The sequence below is a fragment of the Hylobates moloch genome, unplaced genomic scaffold (assembly GCF_009828535.3).
Source record: "Hylobates moloch isolate HMO894 unplaced genomic scaffold, HMol_V3 SCAFFOLD_11, whole genome shotgun sequence".
Lineage (NCBI taxonomy): Eukaryota > Metazoa > Chordata > Mammalia > Primates > Hylobatidae > Hylobates > Hylobates moloch.
Window position 1 is genome coordinate 12,980,071 of NW_026652286.1, and position 16,682 is coordinate 12,996,752.

Sequence of the window (16,682 nt, forward strand, 5' to 3'; positions counted from 1 at the left end):
TTGACCAAGAATTACAAAATAATTTCACTGGGGAGGGAAAACAGAGAGCAGCACTGACCGGCAGTCATCCACAGAGAACGGCTAAAATAGAAACAGCGAGATGGGCAAATGCCAGAAGAAAGTTAAGAGGCAAAACTAGTTACTTCTAAGGACGACTGGGAAAGTTGGGTGAGATGGGGCAGAGATCCACTGTACTGTTACAAGCCTTTCAGTACTATTTAAACTATATGCATGTACTACTGTGCTAAATGAAATATTTTATTATTTAAATATTTAATTTAAAAAAACTCAAGGAGAAGCAGAATACCATAGTGATTTAGAGAACAGGTACTGGAATCAAACTGCCTAGGCTCAAATTTCAGATCCACCACCTACAAGTTATTTATTCAGTCTATGTCTGTTTCGTCTTCTCTAAAATGGTGTCATAGATTTTGGTAAAGAAATAAGGTAGGCCGGGAGCAGTGGCTCATGCCTGTAATCCCAGCACTTTGGGAGGCTGAGGCGGGTGGATCACATGAGGTCAGAAGTTCAAGACCAGCCTGGACAACATGGTGAAGGCCCGTCTTTACTAAAAATACAAAAATTAGACAGGCATGGTGGCACATGCCTATAGTCCCAGCTACTAGGGAGGCCTGAAACTGGGAGGCAGAGGTTGCAGTGAGCCGAGACCACCCCATTGCACTCCAGCCCGGGCGACAGAGTAAGGCTCCATCAAAAAAAGAGAAAGAAAGAAGGTAACACATGGGGCTTGGCAAAGAATAAGTCTCAAAAATGTTAGCTATTTATTTTTGATGGGCAGCATAAAAATAATTAAGAGGGTATATTCTGGAGGCATCCAGATAGCTGGCTAGATGTATCACAATATCCTATAATATTGTAAGAAGTCACAATATTGTAGAATATCACAGTTCCTTCTTGGAGTAATGAGAGATGCATTCACAGGTTCCTTTCACCTTCCCAGCCTAAACTTGAAGGTTCCCTTTTTACTCTCTCTTTTACCTAATTCAGCAGTGTTCTCATGACTAAAGTATACTAATTCTTGATCTCTATTCCAACTACATTTCATACTTGAAAACCAAGCTCACATTAAAATCACTGGCAAATGTTTTACCTTCAGTGCTCATACTATTCACTTCCAAAGCTAAAAGCCAAATCAGGCATTCAACAAATGCCTACTGAACACTTGTTATCCTAGCCCTAGACGAAACCAGATTCTTGACCTCAAAAGGATTACAATTTAGATGAGAAGATAAATACACAAGTACTAGACAGTAGTAGATAAAAATGCCATTAGACCATCAAAGAATTATGAGAGCTGAGATTCTACCTGATGAAGACTGGAAAACAAACAAACAAAAAATCTGTACTAGTATTACTTAATATCCATTAGGATGGCTATTATCCAAAAAACAGCTAGGAAATGACCAAAATGTTTATGGAAGTAGTCTCTAGACTAGGTAGTATTTATGGACAAATTACAGGGAGATCTGAGTCCTCTGGACTCAGAATTATGTATAAAATTGTGTATGTATGCACTTTCCTGAAGAAGTTAGTGGTATAGCTTTTATAGTTTTTTAACAGATTTGTTCCCCTCCAAAAACCAGGGCTAATAGATTCCCAAGCAATCTCTCCTGAATTATACATTTGCTGATCCTAATTTTTCCCTAGGAATGTTTCATATAATAGAATAAAGTCCTTCATTTATACAGTAACGGAAAGATATCAAGCACTATATCACTAGCTATAGTAAATGTACTGCCTACCAAAAAAATGAATCACCATATACCCCATCTTGTTTATAGAATCTGCTGATTCTATATTATTATACTTCTACTTAGTATCCAATGGCACATTAGAAAACAGGTTAGTCAGAATTTTTAGATAGCATATGGTGTAGAATGCGTTTCCTTTGAATGAAATAAACCAAACGTTTTAGAAGAGATTTCAGCTTGGAATACTGGCCTTCTTCGTATTAAACTATAAAATTAAAATTCTACATGAATCTCACTTTACTTTGCCATCTTGGGAGAAGAGCAAAAAGAAATTACCATTCCATTTATAGCCTAGCAAAAGATACATACACACACACACACGATACTTTGGGAACTTATACATTTTGTTGTAAAAGGCAAATTAAGCTCAAGACAACAATAAGAAGGTATATTTAACAGTACATCACCTTAGAAATTTACAGATAGGAGAAGTCAATATATACTCTAACTCTCTTAAATAGTCCTGTCACCCTTATATGTAGTCAAGAATTTTGGTGTCCTTAATTGTTCTAAAATGATAGGCTGTCACAGAAATGCTAGTCTACAATGCAGTTATTATTATGTCTGATTTCATTTTTTTAAAAGAAGCAAAAATGTTCATTTAGGATGTACACATGGTGAACTTTAAAACATCGGCAAGCTGACACTGTTCTGCTGAAATCTATAATCAAGCTATCATTTGATACTGAGGTAGACTATGGTTAAGGAAACAGGCATTGGTGTCAGATCTGGGTTGAAACTTGAACAATCTACCAGAGTATAGCATTAGTTGTGAGCATTAAATGAGCTGATTCATGTAAAGTGCTTACAAGGGTGCATAGTATATAGTAAGCTCTCAACAAATGCTACTGATTATTCCCAAACCTACTCCCCAAATTTCTTTCTTGCTGGTAAAAGCTCAACTTTGTTCAGCAATATATTTTTCTTGTGCATATGTACTCAGAGTTAGTGATTCCACACCCATCCCCTTGATTAGCCAAAGTCTATCCATTTTTCACACAGTGAAGTCAAGCCAGTGACTAACTTAAGAAAGGGCATACGACCCAATTCTGGTCAATACAATATAAGAAAATTCTGCTGTGGTAACAAGATGTTTCTTGTTCTGCAAAAAAGACATCCAAGAAGAAAGGTCCTCTTTTCTTCCTCTGGATGTCATCACGTGCACAGTTCCAAAGTGGTCATCCACTTGTCCACTAACCTTGGGTAAAATGCTAAAACCTCTCTAGGTCTCTATTTCTTCTCCTGTGAAACCTGGCAAACTTTTGCAGGGTTTTTATGATGGTTAGAAGTAATGCAAATATAGTGAGAGCTCAGTATGTGATGGCTACTTCTAATAACCTGCTTTCATAGACAGAATAAAATCCTTTAAAACAAAGTAAAACACATACAGAGTATTTCCTGATCACCTAAATCTTCTTAGTCCCTCCTGTTGCTGCCTGTAGTAAGATCTCATTTACCCCTGTCCTATTTTCTTTGGATGGGCAAACATCTCAGCTGAGTAGCCTAGATGTGCTTTGCTTAGATGATACATTTTGCTTGGTCATTACTTAGTGCAGAAACAATTAAAATAAAGGACTACTGTATTACTGGCTTATTTTAGTCAGATGGTCATAGCAACAGACATGTCAATCATTGATTCTCAACTACTTTCTTAAAGAAAATGTCCAAATCATAGCCTTTGAAAGAATCAGACTTGCATGCCCTATAGCACAATTGGTCTACATTGGGTCAGTCAGTTTCTCTATTCAAGGAATTTGGAAGGAGATTACAGAAATGATGGTGAGCACCTAAACTAAACTGACAGCGCATTGTGCATAAAGGCCTGAATCACCATTGAGGCAAGGCAAGCTGACACTGAGAAAGAAAAGCCAGGAGTAAACAGATTGATAATCGCAAGTCTGCACAGAAAAACAAAGTAAATAAGAGAAAGAAGACAAACAATAGGAGCCCTAGAAGAAACAGATGGAATAATTATGGTTTCCCCATAGCCCTGCAGCATTTTATAAGTGATGTTCTATTCTTTTAATAAATCCTACTTTTACTAGAGCTATTCTACATGTTTCTGTTTCCACAGTTAAATGAGAATTCGAAAGAGAGTATCAATCTTATCAGTGTATAAGCACTTAATAAGAACCAGGCCTAAAAGAGTATCCGTGTTTTGGCAGAAATACCATACCATTAACTCTATCAAAGAAGTTCCCTCTCTCCTTGTTATAGCACTGCTGTCAAAAACTCAGATGACTACAAAAAACAGGCAGGTGAGAGAAGAGCACTAGCATCTTTAGGTTTTTTCTTTAGATTCTGACATCCTTTATTTTCACATTAAATGGATAAGCATTTTCCTCCTTTACACATATACACAATATCTGCTTTCTCCCATTTTTCTTGGTCTTTTGTCTTCTACTTTCCGTAGAGATAAGGTTACAAGAAAAAAAAATGACAACTAGAGGTGATGCAAATACCAAGGGACATTCAGCCTTGCTAAGATGTAATACAGAGTAGGGAGCATAGTGACAAAGTAGGAAGCAATTTCCTACCTAAAAAGAACAATCATTACTCAGTGTTAGATAATTGTCACCACATAGGATTTAACTATCAATTTTAAAGAGAGAACAAAAATCTAGATTTTTCTGTAAAGTCTCCTGATTTTAAAAGTTTCCCGTAAGTTTTTCTGCTAAAACAATGTGGGTCAGTTCCCTGGCTGCCAACTTGGAATCCTACTGTAGGCTCTAGTGTTCTTTTATAACTTCCTAGATTACTAGTTCCCTTAGATATGTTTATTTAACATCTATAATATGCATGGCCTATAATTATATACTAGGCAAATCGCCACCAAGATTGAACCTCAGTTATTTTTCTATTCACAGGTTATTTTGAATTCAACATGTTATTCTTCAGAGACAACTTAAAACCAATATTATTAATTAACATCTTACCAATTATATTCCAAATCATGCTACCTACTCTGAAAGGACCACAATTTAAAGTCTCTGAAGTTAACTGTCTAGGGTAGGTTGAAAAACTGTTTACAGATGCTGTGTCAATTACATAACGATCACTCTGGTCTCCGGGTCTTTGCTTCTGCTGTTCCTTTGGCCTGTAAGGGCTGTCACCTTTTCCTCTAAGAAGCTGCCTTATATATTATTTCCTGATCATTTCAAACTTACCCCCTCTGAGCTTACTGTATACACTATTGAAATCATACCTTTATTGTTTATGTCCCCAAAGACACTATAAATACTTTAAGGATCCGCCCTATATAGAATTTTGGATTGCATGTCCAGGAGCTAAGTATGATTAAATGTGACATTTAATGAGTATGATTAAGAAAATATATATAAGAAAATATGATATATATATATAAGAATATATATAAGAAATATATATAAGAAATATGTAAATATATATAAGAAATATATATATAAGAAAAATATATAAGAAAATATATGAGTGCCATTAACTAAGTATGATTAAATTTCTTTGCTCATTCTTCAATAAGTGGTAAAAAAGTCTCTGCATTCTCAATAAATCTGTTGAGAGAATGATACAAATTAAAGATTTGTAAAACAAATTAATATATGTATATAAATATATACATGCACTTCAGTTCATTAACACAGTTGTGTGTCTTTAGGAGACTCAATTTCTCTAAGCCTTGGTGTTTTTGTCCAACTAAATGCAGATGATGCCAACTTTACTAGGTTATGTGAGAAGTGAATGCGAAATTCTAGGAAGTGCTAAGAAAATGGCATATGTCGTAGCTCATAAAAATGCTGCCAGCACCTCTTAAGGAAACCAAAATTCCAAAGGTAGTTCCAACTGACAAATTTTTAAAGATAATTGTGTGAAAGATGAAACAGTTCGATAAATGTACTTAATTTATATAGTTTACAGTAATCCAAATAGTTGTTTAGTTTTATAAAACTACAGTTTCTACTAAGCTCAGAGAAAAAACACCATCATAAATTCACACTTTGTAAAACAAATAGTTCAAGGATTGCCACGTGTTTTCGGCATGGCAAAACAAAAATCTGTATGTAGGTGAAAGTCAGAAGCGGATATATTTTGGCTCGGTATTAGGAAAAAAGTCCAACATTTCCAAATACTTAATATTTCCAAACACTTTCCACAGCTTCACATGCAGAATGCCATGCCTCAAAAGATTCACGTCCTAATACCCAGAACCTATGAATATGCTGTTACATGGCAAGAGGGAATTAAGGTTAAAGATGGAATTAAGGTTTCTACTCAACCTTCAGATGGGGAAAATATTCAGGATCATCCAGATGAGCCCAATGTAATCACAAGGGTCCTTGCAAGTGGCAGAAGGCAGAAGGGAATATTAAGAGTGATGTAATGTGCTAAAGACTGAACCAGCCATTGCTGACTTTGAAGCCCATGAGTCAAAGAATCTAGAAGCCTCTAGAATCTGGAAAACGTATGGGGTCTTGAGCCTCCAGAAAAGAATGCAGCTCCTACCAATAGTTTGATTTTAGCCTAGTTACACCCATTTTGGACTTCGGACCTCTAGAACTATGAGATGTGAATTTGTGTTGTTTTAAGCCACTAATTTCTGGTAATTTGTTGCAGCAGCACTAGAAAACTAATTTGGCTTTCCTTGAGATGCCGTGCCTTCTTCCTGACAGATGGTATTCAAACTGGGTTAGACAAGTTGTTCATGGTATATGTCTAGGGGATGGGGAATAGGTAAAAAAACATCATGAGGATGCAGATAAGGATTGCTTGCCTGAGTTTCTAAAGGGCCTATGCATACTTTTTTTTTTTTTTCCTGAGACAGGGTCTCACTCTGTCACCCAGGCTGAAGTGCGGGCAGGATCATAGCTCACTGAAACGTCTAACTCCTGGGTTCAACGGATCCTCCTGCCTCAGCCCCTGGAGTAGCTGGGATGCCAGCACATCTAGCTTTTTTTTTTTTTTTTTTTTTTTTTTTTAAATAGAGACAGGGGTCTCACTTTGTTGCCCGGGCTGGTCTCTAACTCCTGGTCTCTAGCAATCTTCCAGCCTCGCCTCCCAAAGTGCTGGGATTACAGGCGTGAGCCACTACGTGCACATTTTTGTGTGTGACCATTTATGGTACTTTCTCTGTATAGAGAGTCTGTAGCATTCAAAGATTCTCAAAAGGATCTGCTTGATAAACAAGATTAAGAACACTCTTCCTAGATTATATCCAATACTAAACTTTTAATATTCCATGATTTTCTAAGGCAGTGAGTCTCAAAGCTCATTCCATTAAATGTCAAAACATCAAAACTCATCCAATATTTGTAAAATGCAGATTCCTGAGCCTCACACCAGACCAGACCGAATCTCTAGAAGCTGTAAAAAAATTTAATTTCAACAAACTTGGAGGATGGAAGAGAAGGAATTCTGCACACACTGTTAAAGCACCTCTGCTCCAAGGAATATGTTATGAAACATTACACCAAAAATGAAATAAATTGTTCCCATTAGGGAACCTTTAGGAACCCCAATACACTCATCTTACCATATGACTTTGTGTGATGTTTTTTTTTTTTTTCTGAGCCTCAGGTAGCTCAGAATATGAAGGCAACGTCTACTAGACCTATTTAAATTAAAATTCATTCTGTAGAGTGCCAGGAACGATGACTGGCAGGTAATACGTCACTAAAAAACGTCAGCCCTATTCTCCATCCCTGCCTCCCTCCAACTCTCTCCCAAAATACGGAAAAATAATACCCGGCCTGCCATTTTGGATACTGTTAAATACTGCAAGAATTGTGTTAATTGTATCAATATCATTACTAAGCAACAATTTTCTATAATAAACTTTTTGGTATGATTTATCTCCTAAATGTTCGCTCTTTCAAGCGAATATTTGCTTGAAACATTCTCCTGGACCTTTGTCTGTGATGCTGTAGGAATTTACAAATTTAAGTCTTTCACGAGTCATAGCGTGGGGTAAAACTCGACTGGCCTCAATGAAAACACCTCCCAAAAGAGAGAGGCCTAGAGAATGAGTAAGAACTCCCAACAGTGGCTTTTCAATCTCGGCAACCTTGGGCAGCTTTTTCTCGTCCGAGACGTTTGACAACCCTAAAGAAACCTGAGCCTTGACTGGAAAGGGGGCTGAGAGAGGAGAGTTTGGGAACCCTCTCTGTGCCTCACAAATAACCCAGATTCCAAGGCAAGGTCATAAAGCCATATAAACCAGGTGGCCTAGGGCAGACTCGAGTTCTCCCAGCTGCCAAGAAAGCCCTTCACAGCATGCATTAGGCCAAGTCGGCGGACCCCACTCGGAGAAAGAGGGAAGGGAATAGGGAGCCCGCGCACCTCCACACCCAGACCCAGGCCCTCGATCATAACTGCCCCTGTCCCAGGCCCATCACTCAGCTACACAGAGAAGCTGAGCGAGCCCCGGCACTCACCCCGAAGCCACTGCGTGCTGTGAAACCATCTCCAATTAGCTCCGCGGCTTACAGACCACCCAAGAGCCCCCTTCACCAGCCCTACGCTTCGGCGGCCAGGGAAGCCCATAAGATAACGCAGCAATTGCGGATCACAACCTAGCCTCCAGGAGGCCGCCATCTTCACGGCCTTCTCACAGGCTGCCTGCAGCACAGCCTGATGTCCAGCATCAAGGCCCCGCCTCCCGCAAGGTTGGCCACGCCCCCAGACGCTCGCGGTGCCTGTAGGTCTCTCAGACTTGAAGCCCTCCTAGCCCCGCCTCCAACCACGTTGGCCGTGCCTCCCGGGCAGTCAGGTGCGCCGCTGGATAGCCCAGCAGGCGGGGCCTTACCAGGCCCCGACCCCCGCCCCGTTCGCCCCGCCCCCGGGCTGCCCTCAGCGCCGCCTGATTGCATTTGCGGCCTCGCTGCCTCATCCCAGGTTGAGCGCCGCGCGCAAAGCTGTGCGGAGATTGGAGGCCGCGCAGGTCCCTGGTGTGGGCCATGTCTGGCTGTGACGCTCGGGAGGGAGACTGTTGTTCCCGGAGATGCGGCGCGCAGGTAGGGGTGGGGCCACCGGTGCCCAGTATTCCCAGGAGGAGAGGCCCAGGCGGGACCCGGCGGCTGGCGCTGGGCGCGGGGTAGCGGACCGGGCGTTTGGCTGCGGGGCGGGGCTTCGGGCCTGGCTGTTCGCTACCCCGGCGCACCGCGACCTTCGCGTTCGGAAGCAAGGCTGCGGCCCCAGGAGATCCGTGGTCCCGGGCGGCGCGCTCCGATGGCGGGAGCTGCGCGCCAAACGTTGGAAAGAAGCAAATAACAGAGAGGAGAGCGTTTAGGTGACCTCAGCGGGTATTTATCAGGAAGGCAGGCCAGAGAAGGAATCGTGAAGCACCGAAGTGGAGCTGGGGCGAAGACCGCGCTCCCCGAGCTTCTTTTCTGCGCCCTGACGACCAGTTAGGCGTTTGGGGAGACGTTTGGCACTCGGGAGACGTTTGCCGAACCGGAGCCCTGCCTCGGCTGCCAGCGCTTTGCCTTTGAGCAGTTGCTCCTTGCCTGTCTCCGTTTATATGAACTGTGGGATGATCATGGGAACGATTCTTCCTTAAGCCGAAGTCAAAGGGAAATCCACCCTCACGCTGCATGTAGTTTTCGGTCATTTACACAAACCAACAGTTTTATGGAGCGCCTTCTACGCGCTCAGAGATAGGGATACGTAAGACAAATGACCCAGGGTCTGGAGAACTAGACGAATAAGCAGTTTCAGCACGATATGATAAACCTCACCTAAGAGGCAGGGAAACCCCTCAAAATTAGCTCCCTTATTCCCCCTATCTTATTTCTCCTATCTATATCTTTCTTAGGGTTGAAAATCCTAATTAAAAAGTAGTAACTTCGCAGGAGATTTCATTGCTAAACATTTGTCAACCACTTTCTTGTTTGAATAAGTGACTTCCCCAAATTAGCAAAGACGACTCTGAAAATAGAATGCTGGATAGGCAAGATTGGATGAGAGAGAGAGAAGATCTTGGAGATAGGACAGGTAATTGGAGATCGTTCCTAGGCAAGTGTGTATGGAGAAGTGTTCGTGTCTTCAATCAGTAAATCTTAGTGTAATGTCATCAAAATGAGCATCAAAGAGAGCCTTAAGGGACCCGAGAATAAACTAGGATTCTCAAACCAAACATGGCCCACAGACAGCTTGATGAACCGGCATTTTTTTTTTTTTTGCTGCACTCAATGTTCATGAAACGTTTGAGGCAACGTTTCTTTTCTTTTTTTTTGACACGGAGTTTTGCTCTTGTCGCCCAGGCTGGAGTGCAGTGGCGTGATCTCAGCTCACTGCAACTTCTGCCTCCTCGGTTCAAGCGATATTCCTGCCTCAGCCTCCCAAGTAGCTGGGATTACAGGCGCATGTCACCACGCCCAGTTAATTTTTGTATTTTTAGTAGAGAGGGGGTTTCACCAAGTTGGCCAGGCTGGTCTTGAACTCCTTACCTGAGGTGATCCATCTGCCTCAGCCGCCCAAAGTGCTGGGATTACAGGTGTAAGCCACTACGCCCGGCCCGGCCAAGCCAACATTTCAAAATCCAGAACCATTTCAGCTTCTTTTAAAAACCTCAGAACACATGGTGACATTGGGCTCTTATTTTTTCATGGGATCTGGATTGCAGTTACTAGTGAACACCACCTTTACAGAGGGTGCTGGCCAGGTTACCATAGCTTCCACTACTCACACTGGATTTGCATATCTAGTTAAATACGTGAGCCCCTCTAGATATTTGTATTTGTCTGGTTTTGTACAAATACGTAAAAACAGCAATAAGAAAGGTTTTAAAAAGTCATAAAATTTCATTGTAGTTTTAGGGGGTCATGGACAATTGAAAGAGACAGTTTCTTTGGCCTTAAGGAAGGGGAATGTTCAACTGTTAAGTGATTAATTCAACAGATATTTAGTGAGCGCCTACTATGTACCAGGCATTGTGGATTTAAGAGTGCAAGCTGCATCTGGTTCCTTCTCCCCTAGAACATGCTGTACAATGGGAGAGACAAATTAGCAAAGAGACAAAGATGGTATGACAATATGACATAGTATGACATGACGATATGACTTAGATGATGAAGTTCAAGGTAGTATAGGAGCATACACTTGAATGGGTTAGAGAATACCTCAGGAAAAAGTGAAAGTATCTACTGAGGCCTAAAGGATCAGGAAGACATAACCACATGCAATGAAAGTAAGGATATTCCAAGTAGGGGAAGTAGCATGTACACAATCTCAGGGTTGTCCTTGATTATGGACATGGTGTTTTCCCATATTAAGTTTGGTGTTCTGGAACATAAAGTAGGGGCCAGAGACTTGAGATGAAGCTAAAGAGAAAAGCTAGTGAGAGGTGAAGCCACTGGGCTTTTGGGTCGGGTGGGGACTTCGAGAACTTTTCTGTCTAGCTAAAGGATTGTAAATGCACCAATCGGCGCTCTGTGTCTAGCTAAAGGTTTGTAAACCCACCAATCAGCTCTCTGTAAAATGGACCAATCAGCAGGATGTGGGTGGGGCCAAATAAGGGAATAAAAGCTGGCGACCCGAGCCAGCAGCGGCAACCCACCCGCGGTCACCTTCCAGGCCGTGGAAGCTTTGTTTTTTCGCTCTTCACAATAAATCTTGCTGCTGCTCACTCTTTGGGTCCACACTACCTTTATGAGCTGTAACACTCACGGTGAAGGTCTGCAGCTTCACTCCTGAAGCCAGCAAGACCACGAACCCACTGGGAGGAACCAACAACTCCAGACTGCTGCCTTTATGAGCTGTAACACTCCCTGCGAAGGTCTGCGGCTTCGTTCCTAAAGTCAGCGAGACCATGAACCCACCGGGAGGGACGAACAACCTGCGTGCCACCTTTAAGAGCTGTTAACACTCACTGTGAAGGTCTGCAGCTTCATTCCTGAAGTCAGCAAGACCACGAACCCAACAGAAGGAAGAAACTCTGGACACATCTGAACATCTGAAGGAACAAACTCCATACACACCATCTTTAAGAACTATAACACTCACCCCAAGGGTCCATGGCTTCATTCTTAAAGTCAGCGAGACCAAGAACCCACAGGAAGGAACCAATTCTGGACACACTAGGACCAGACCTAAAGGGCCTGTTAAGCAAATCTTAGATTTTTAAACTAAGGGCAATGAGATAATCAGCAAGATGACTGAAGAAAGCCTGGGGATTGCTGGCTAGCGTTAAAAAGACTAGAGGCATGGAGATAGGCATGGAGACAGACTAGGAAGCTGTGGCAGGCATCCAAGCAAGAGATGCTAGAGGTCTGAGTGAGGGAGTAAAATCAGGAGTTCTTGGTTATTGATTAGATATGTGTAGTGAGAAAACAAATCAAGAATGACTTTTAGGTTTCTGATCTAGTGATTGGGGCCTGGTGGTCCACCAGAAAGAGAATACAGGAGGAAGAAACAGTTTATGATGGGTGTGTTGTGGACATGTTGAGTTTGAGGTACAGCCTCAGCATGTGGTACTACACACTGAGTGTATTAAACAGGGTTCTCTAGAGGGACAGAACTAATGGAATATATATATATAAAGGGAAGTTTATTAAGCATTAACTCACGCGAACCCAAGGTCCTGCAATAGGCCCTTTGCAGGCTGAGGAGCAAGGAGAGCCAGTCTGAGTTCCAAAACTGAAGAACTTGGGAGTCTAATGTTCAAGTCGGGAAGCATCCAGCATGGGAGAAAGATGTAGGCTGGGAGGCTAGGCCAGTCTCCCTTTTCACATTTTTCTGCCTGCTTGTATTCTAGTCACGCTGGCAGCTGATTAGATTGTGCTCATCCAGATTAAGGGTGGGCCTGCCCTTCCCAGCCCACTGACTCAAATGTTAATCCTCCTTTGGCAGCACCCTCACAGACACACCTAGGATCAATACTTTGTATCCTTCAATCCAATCAAGTTGACACTCAGTATTAACCATCACACTGGGTATTGCTTTCAAGCTAGGAGAGAGAACTGGATTGGAGATAAAGATTTGGAAGACTTGCTCACCAAAACCTTCCCTCTCAAGACCTGTGTATTTTTATTATTCTGTCTTTGATAGACATTCTTTTCTGAACACATGTTATAAAAGATATATCTGTTCTGAACACTGTAGCCCATTCAATAATTTTTATTATCCTTTGCAGTAACTTCCCCAAGTGACTTATGTTTCATGTACTTTCTTTTTGTATTCTAAAGATTCTTCAGGCATCAGGTGTATTATTTCCAGGTCAGACTCAGCTTATAACAATAATCTCTAACCTAGTTTTACAGCTCTGAAATTAAATCCCTACTGACTGGCCCTTGAACTGATTTTTTCTAACATCAGCAAAAGTCAGGGAGTGTTTCCCTAAAAGAGAAAGCATTTACTCAGAAACCGTATATTAAAGTCCAGGCTGAAAAATGCAACCATGAGTAAGTTGTTCCTATTCTTCAGAAACTTGGGCAATTACAAATGCATATTTATGATTAATATATACCAGTAATGGGCAGTGGGGCCTGGGGGGAAAGGATGAAGTTCCATTACGGGATGATAAAGTATTTTGCAAATATAGAGGGAGGGGAAGGTCATTTCATACAGTGACTCATGGAAGACTTCATGGAGAATATGGCATTTTAAATTGGCCAGATGGAAACCAAAAAGAAGATACTAGGGCCAGTGTATGCCGTTTTAAGAGGTAGCACTACACAACACTGATTGTTTTTGCTATGTGGGAGTATTATGGGCCCATTGTTTAGTTGCTTTTTTAAGGGAAACAGAAACTCAGATTTTTTATGAAATCTCTTGATTTTAAAATTTAGGATCAGACTCTTTCTAAGTATTGTGTAGACCAAATAAACAACTTCCTGTGAGCCCGAAGCAGTCCACAAAATACCATAACCTCTGATACAGGACTTTTTTTAATGTAAGAGATATGATCTTAATGCAACCAATGTTTATTGAGCAAAGCACTGTGGTAGGTATAGCTATACCAAGAGCCCATTCCCTACCCTGTAGGGAGCTCTGCTTAGTTGCAGAGAAAAACCGGGTAGGGACTACTTCTATTTTTTAATTTTACCTTAACTATCACAGTGTCCTATATATGTTGACACTGAACAAATACTTGTTCTGTGATATTTCTGCAGCACAAGTACATCCAATACCCTTGCCCTTTTTTTTCCCTTGACCTCATCAGTGCTGTTCATCTTTACCTCCCCCTCACTCTAACATCCCATTCCCATGGTCATATCCTTCTCTGCCCAATCCCTACCCTTTTACCATACACTTTTTGGGGTATATTCAACTATATGAATTAATGTCTCTACAAATATTCTGGTGTCTTACTGCAGCTGGCCTCTGAGTAGCATGTGATAGTCCTCTGGGGAGTTTCCTTTTACATTCCCCTAAGTAGCTGTTCCAGAACCTCACCATTTCACCTCATCCTTTACCTCACACCTGTTTCAAAGGTGACCTTGCCTCCAAAATTACAAAGAAACTGAAAGCTATTAGGTGTGAACTTCTTAATGTCTTCCTCTTTCCACATGCAGTATAATGTAAAGGTGAGGGACCAGGATCTAGAATCAGACTGCCTGGGTTCAAATTCTGGCTCTGCTTCTTGCTATCTTGGTGGCCTTGGACAAGTTACTTAATCACTCTTAGTACAATAGGGTTGTTATAAGGGTAAAGTAAATTATTCCATATAAAGGCTTTAGAAAAATCCCTGGCACAAAATAAGCACTCTATAAAGAAATGTTAGCAATTCTTATTATCAGTGGTATTATTACATATTTAATATTACATTGTTAATATTATTACATACTTACCTGCATCTTTACCTTTCCTCCCATTCCTGTTTTTCTAATGCCGGCTTCTCTATCTCAACAAAGGCTGACTTCTTAGACCTCTGCTCTCCTGTATGTTTAATCTCTCCCTGTCTCCTAATGTTACCCCTTAGCGTGTAATAGAAAACTGTCTTAACCAGTTTTCCCTTCTTTTTCCCTGTCTAGCCCTTCTTTATAGCAACACTATTGAAAGAGTCGTTAGAACTCCATGCCTCCAAGTTTCATTTACTTCTAAATGAAAGTGAGTGAAGCCCACTGCGATCTTGCTTCCACACCCAGTCTATTGAAACAGTTGTTACTTAAAGTCATGGTTGACCTAATTTACATATGGAGTTGGCCTAGCCAAACCTTTAGCCAGGATGAACCCTGCCACCCGTTTCTTTGGGCTGGCATTGAGCAGCTGAACATTGCTGGAGAATATTGCACAACTTTATTGTCTGGCCTTGCTTCATTATTTCAACCTCAAATCGGCACTTACTGCTGCCCAACAGCCCATCTTTGTTTCTCTAGTAGTTCGGTGTTCCACTCCCCAAGATGACTATTTTATACCTTTTATTCTCTTGTCAAGCCTCTCATACCCTGTCGCCGTACTCTCAGCTGATGACTTTGTTTATACTTAAGACAATAGAAGTCATTAGGTAATGAACTTCCTCGCCTTCCTACCACGAAACCTACCAATCTGCTGGAATGTGAACCCAGCTTCTCTATTTCATGAAATGGAAGAAGCCCAGTTCCTCCACTAGAGCTCAGGATCTCCAAGCCCTCTCACCTTCTATAATTATTTCTCTCCGTCTCCCCATGTCTCCTGTTAGGAATCATTTCCTTTCTGGTAAGACTGTTCTCATCAGCTTTCAAGCCCTTCCACATCTGGCCCCTACAAATTCATCTTCCGCCACCCTCAGCACTTCCTCACTCTGCTCTAGCCAACTGATCTACCTGTGAAGTACTTGCTCACTTCAGAGCCTTCACACCTGCTGTTTCCTCTGCCTGGAGTACGTGCCTCTCTCAACACAAAACCTTGCACACACACACGTACTCATTCATCACACACTGGCTTAGTTCATGTCTTTTAGGTCCTAGATTAAATGCCACCTGCTCAGAGAGGCCTTCCTTGACTGCCTTAATCAAAGTTGATCCCTGCCGTTTTTCTTCAAGTCCCATGTTTCTTTCCTGCTTGGCACTTGTTACAATTTATTTATGTATTCTGTTTACTTTTTAAAACCTCCTCCTCAGAGTGTGAATTCTTTTAGGTCAGGCCCTGGGAATTCAGGTCTAGTTTATGGCTGAATTCCCAGGGCCTAGAAGAGTGTTCAGCACATGGTAATATTTCTGACCCACATCCCAGGGAATGATGTCATCCACGCAGCTACTCAGCTGACCACACACTTGGGAGTCTTTGAAGCCTTCCTTTCTCTCCTTCAGTTTTCTCACCCAAAGTCCTTTATCTTCCAAATGCATCTTCACAGTCCCTCCCTTCCAGCTTCCTTTTTAAACTCTTTCAGCAGCCTCCCTGCTCTTCTGGGCTTTTGCTTTCTTGGCCACTGCCTTTCAGCCTCTTTAGTTTACTGACACTGTGCAAATGTTTCAAAACCAGACTCTTATCACGTATCTTATGTTTCAAACTCTTTGGTGGTTTTCAGTCATCCGTAAAATATAGGCCAAAGCCCTGTGCATAGCATTGAAGACCCTTTAGACTCAGCCTCCCTTTTACCTCCGTCCTGCAGAACCTAATTTATAACCACTTCCAGCTACTAAGCATTCTCTCTGACTGAAATGCCCTTTCTCCTCTTCACCTACCCAGCATATACTGCCACCGTCCTTCATTAAGACAGATATAAGAAATACCAACATAGAACTAACTACTGGTGTTAATTCAGAAGTCTGGAGATCACTGATCCAGATTATTAATAGAAGGAGACTGATACCCAGAAAGTATCACTGACTTGCCTTGGGGCACACAGCTAGTGGGGTCAAAGCTAAAAACAGGCTCCATGTCTTCTGATTTCTAGTCAACACTTGACTGATAAACAGGAGGAGGAGGAGGGTTTTTAAGTATGGTGAAGGTAGAAGAGAGAAGGTTTTCTTTCAAGTAAAGAAAACCAAGATGCATAGAGAGACAAGTGCAACAAGT

The 16,682-nt window shown here is 41.7% G+C and overlaps 2 protein-coding genes across 19 annotated transcripts in view; one reads left to right on the plus strand and one right to left on the minus strand.

The window, feature by feature from the left end:
* PDHX (pyruvate dehydrogenase complex component X) overlaps positions 1-8,416 on the minus strand; it is a 204,787-nt gene extending 196,371 nt beyond the window's left edge. For all 14 annotated transcript variants that reach the window (XR_009215687.1, XR_009215684.1, XR_009215686.1 and 11 more), the window contains exon 1: positions 8,180-8,416. Coding sequence is in view for 5 of the 14 variants with exons in the window: in XM_058446802.1 (XP_058302785.1) it covers positions 8,180-8,339 (160 nt within the window). In the remaining 9 variants the exon portion in view is untranslated. The remainder of the gene's footprint in view (positions 1-8,179) is intronic.
* A 182-nt stretch (positions 8,417-8,598) lies between these two features.
* The window catches only part of APIP (APAF1 interacting protein), a 58,045-nt gene continuing 49,961 nt past the window's right edge, over positions 8,599-16,682 (plus strand). For all 5 annotated transcript variants that reach the window (XR_009215689.1, XR_009215690.1, XR_009215691.1 and 2 more), the window contains exon 1: positions 8,599-8,758. Coding sequence is in view for 2 of the 5 variants with exons in the window: in XM_058446803.1 (XP_058302786.1) it covers positions 8,702-8,758 (57 nt within the window). In the remaining 3 variants the exon portion in view is untranslated. The remainder of the gene's footprint in view (positions 8,759-16,682) is intronic.